General features: G+C 32.4%; 1 protein-coding gene across 2 annotated transcripts; it reads right to left on the bottom strand.

Moving 5' to 3' along the window:
* Positions 1 to 776: 776 nt before the first annotated feature.
* Positions 777 to 2,907, bottom strand: LOC18013655 (F-box/FBD/LRR-repeat protein At5g22660). 2 transcript variants are annotated; one of them, XM_024153459.1, is made up of 4 exons: positions 2,829 to 2,907; positions 1,573 to 2,549; positions 1,348 to 1,488; positions 777 to 1,264 (listed from the first exon to the last, which is right to left on the bottom strand). In XM_024153459.1, exons 2-4 carry the CDS (start codon positions 2,527 to 2,529, stop codon positions 959 to 961), a joined length of 1,404 nt encoding a protein of 467 aa, XP_024009227.1. In that variant the 5' UTR covers positions 2,530 to 2,549; positions 2,829 to 2,907; the 3' UTR covers positions 777 to 958. The 2 variants fall into 2 exon arrangements, with proteins under 2 accessions (XP_024009227.1, XP_006419103.1); XM_006419040.2 differs by lacking the exon at positions 2,829 to 2,907 and having other exon boundaries at positions 1,573 to 2,799.
* Between the last annotated feature and the right edge of the window lie 552 nt (positions 2,908 to 3,459).

The following is a 3,459-nucleotide window of genomic DNA, read 5'->3' as shown; positions in this document are numbered from 1 at the left end:
GTTTTACTATATACATTCAAAATTATGATAATTTTTTGATGTGATAATTGATTTTTTTACATGTAAATTTTTTTAAATGTATTGTAGTATTATCTTCAATTTTATCATCACTAATACTGATAGTAGCTATTATTTTTTTTTATAAATTTTAAACTTATGAACATATATATTTTTACATGGACAATCCAATCTGGTGTTAAAAACTATTTTATTATGATAGTTAATTATGATTATTAATTATAATTTATATTATAAAATTTGTTCAAATTTTAAAATATAACATTATTCCAAAATTTTTTTTTAAAAAATTATATACAAAAAGCAATTTTTCTCTATAAATTAATAATTATTAATTTATAAATAAATTAATATCACGATAAATTAATAAAATATTATGGTCCCAACGTTATTAATTTATAGAGGTTTTACTGTGTATATGGTAACTGACATTTCAAAGTTCAATGGGTCTAAGAAGGTAACGACATTTCATGTCCCTAAAAAATGTGCATTTCTTTCATGTCCCTAAAGAATGTGCATTTCTTTCATGTCAATTATCAATCACATGACTATGCCTCAAGATTTCTCATCAGAATTTGCATTGCCAATAATGGCCAGTCGCCACGTTCTCCCACTGTATATATTACACCTAGTTAGTTTAGCAGATGTTCAAAAAAAAAAAAGTTTAGCATATCCATGAACCAAACTCAAGAGAAACAAATGAGCAGAAATCAGTAAAATTACATTTACCATTCTATGGTTTGTAATTTCAACTATGGTTTAAAACAGAAACCTGATGTCCACCATCAATATCAGTGTCTTAACAGCACTAAATTACAAATCTTTAGAGTCCTACACATCTCTAAGAGAATATGATAATTACACAGACACAATGGTGAGAATAATCTAACCCAAAGATTGAGACAAAAAGCAGACTCTGGTTGAAACACAATCTCTTCAATCATAGTTTCATCAATGTCTCTTCGAGTCCAACAACGTCGACTACACACGCGCTAGAGCATCTTCGGAATCCCAGGAGTTCCTTGAAGATGATAGACTCTTGTTTCATCCTAGGACAACCCAGACGCAGAGTAAGTTTCTTGAGGACTGTTGAATTCTCAAGGAAATACCTTATTAGTTCCATTTCTACTCCAAATCCACTAATTGGTTTTCTCATCTCCACGTGCTCTAGACATGATCGCAAACACAAAGGCACAGAAGATGAGAAGCTCATTTGCTCATCCTTCTTAATGGAACCATTCAGTTCCTGCAAAAATATAAGATCATTAAGAAAAATCTTTTTCACAAACAAGTAAACACATCCTAATTAGACCAAGAAAAAACCAGCACCAAGACGAGGTATTTGAGATTCGGACAGCTCTCGAGAAGGTCTGGCAACATTTCCAAATCCACAGCAAAGATTTTAGCATGCAACTGGGACATGTAACAAAACTGAGGTAGTGGTTCTAATTTACAGTAGTGACGGATAACCTGAAAAAAAAAAAACCAAAATTGATCAATCAATGAACCAAGATTCACATGTCCGATTCCTCTTCATTGACATTATCTACACACCTTGAAAGTTTTCCAACATATGGTCATATCCCTGACACTCGAGATCCTTGCGAGAAAACAACCAATGCTACTTCTCTTTCCCGAGTCATTAATATTTAAAACATCTTTCACATTGAAATCGACAGCAATATCCACCTCAGCAGATGAGCACAAGCTGTTTACTATAGTAAAGCTTGTCGATTGGTTGTCTTTAATACTCAAATACTTGAGTTTAGGAGCATCAATCACAACGTCACTATTTGCCCAACGGTTACGGTGAAGTTCAGCAACATCAAGAACCAGAATGAGTCTGTTTATAGTCTGAGAGCAAACTCGTAAGACCTTGACGTCATCTTGGCTTCTAATTACGCTCAGATCCTCAAGAACTGGACAAGACGCGACAAGGGTCTCTAAAGCCAAGTGATTCACGAACCTGACTTCTTCTAAATGCATGGTTTTAAGACGAGGTAAAGAGACACGTTCGAAATCGTTCAAGGCCACGAAACGGAGTCTTAAGCAAACCAGAGTCTGGCAGATGAAGATGTCTGTAGAAAGAAGCTCAAACCCTAAATATCTTTTAGCATAATCAATCTCGAGATGCTGGATATTACGCTTGACCGCTGCGTCGACCCATGAATTGATAGCAAATGGGCTACATTTCTCCCTCTTTGAAGTGAGCTTGAGCTTGAGCTTCTCAATAGGTGATTCCACGGAGAAATCGATGAATCTGTCGACGAAACTCACGAATGAGTCGGAGTTTGCGAACTCTTCGTCGTCTAGTTCCAACTCGGAAATCGAAAGCCAAATATATCTCCATTTACTGGACAAAAGACTTGTCTTGACCGCATCTTTTGTAGGAAGATTCGAGAGTATCTGACAAAGAAGTGGATCAGGTAATAAGCTTATTCGATCTTCTCCACCATGTCTACGACCTTCTCTTTTACTACTCACTGGCTTCTCCGTTAGAAAATCAATCATCTTCTTCTCACACACCTTGTCTGTATCACGGAATCAAATTGGAATTTTTTACGGAAATTTGGATAACGATATACGAAATCCACATCCACGTTAACAAATTCGATTATCGAAATTCAATATGAGCACACGAAGAGACGAACATATAGATACTAAATCACGGAAAATTCATACGAATACGGAAAAGCATATAGAAATAGAAAACCGAAATCAATCGATCACATCGATGAATCTAGCGGAAGCGAAATCGAAATCAAGCGATCGCAAAACAATTAAGAAATTGGAAAATTTTAAAAACTCACCGTTGATTCTCGCCGCCGATGATGCCAGTATTATCGCTCTATGTTACTTTATGAAAACGAAATTTGCATTAGGATTGCGTTTTTGTTTTTTTTAAAGTAAATCAAATTAGAGAAGAAGTTTCTTAACTCTCTTCCCCTTTCTCGCTAGAAATTATCTAATGGATATTTTATATATTAAATAAGAATACAGTTTAATAAAAAAAATTTAAGATGTTTTAATTTATTGGTTTAAAAAACAGTTTTTGTTTATATCAATAATGACAATGATGATTTTTATTTCATGTCAAATGTGACAGAACAAAAACGCTGATGTGGATAATTCTGATTGGTTTCAGTTTAATAGAAAAAAATCAAATTAATTATATTAATATTTATTAACTAAAAAAACGGATAAACACATGGATCTTTAGATTTTTTTTTATTTTTGTTTTGGAAATTATTTAACTAATTGCAAATATATTCAAAATTTTAAAATTTTCATTAAATTCGAAATAATCAAATTAATGCAACTCTAAGAAAAATTCTAAATGATAAATGAGATATTAAGTTTAAATACATTTTAAAATTAAATAAATATATTAAATTTTTTTTACTATTATCCCTATTTAATTTTAAAATTTATGTATTTATT

Source organism: Eutrema salsugineum, unplaced genomic scaffold, assembly GCF_000478725.1.
Source record: "Eutrema salsugineum unplaced genomic scaffold, Eutsalg1_0 scaffold_4, whole genome shotgun sequence".
In the NCBI taxonomy this organism is placed as follows: domain Eukaryota; kingdom Viridiplantae; phylum Streptophyta; class Magnoliopsida; order Brassicales; family Brassicaceae; genus Eutrema; species Eutrema salsugineum.
The sequence above is the reverse complement of the archived record's forward strand: the minus strand, read 5'-3'. Positions and strand labels throughout refer to the sequence as shown.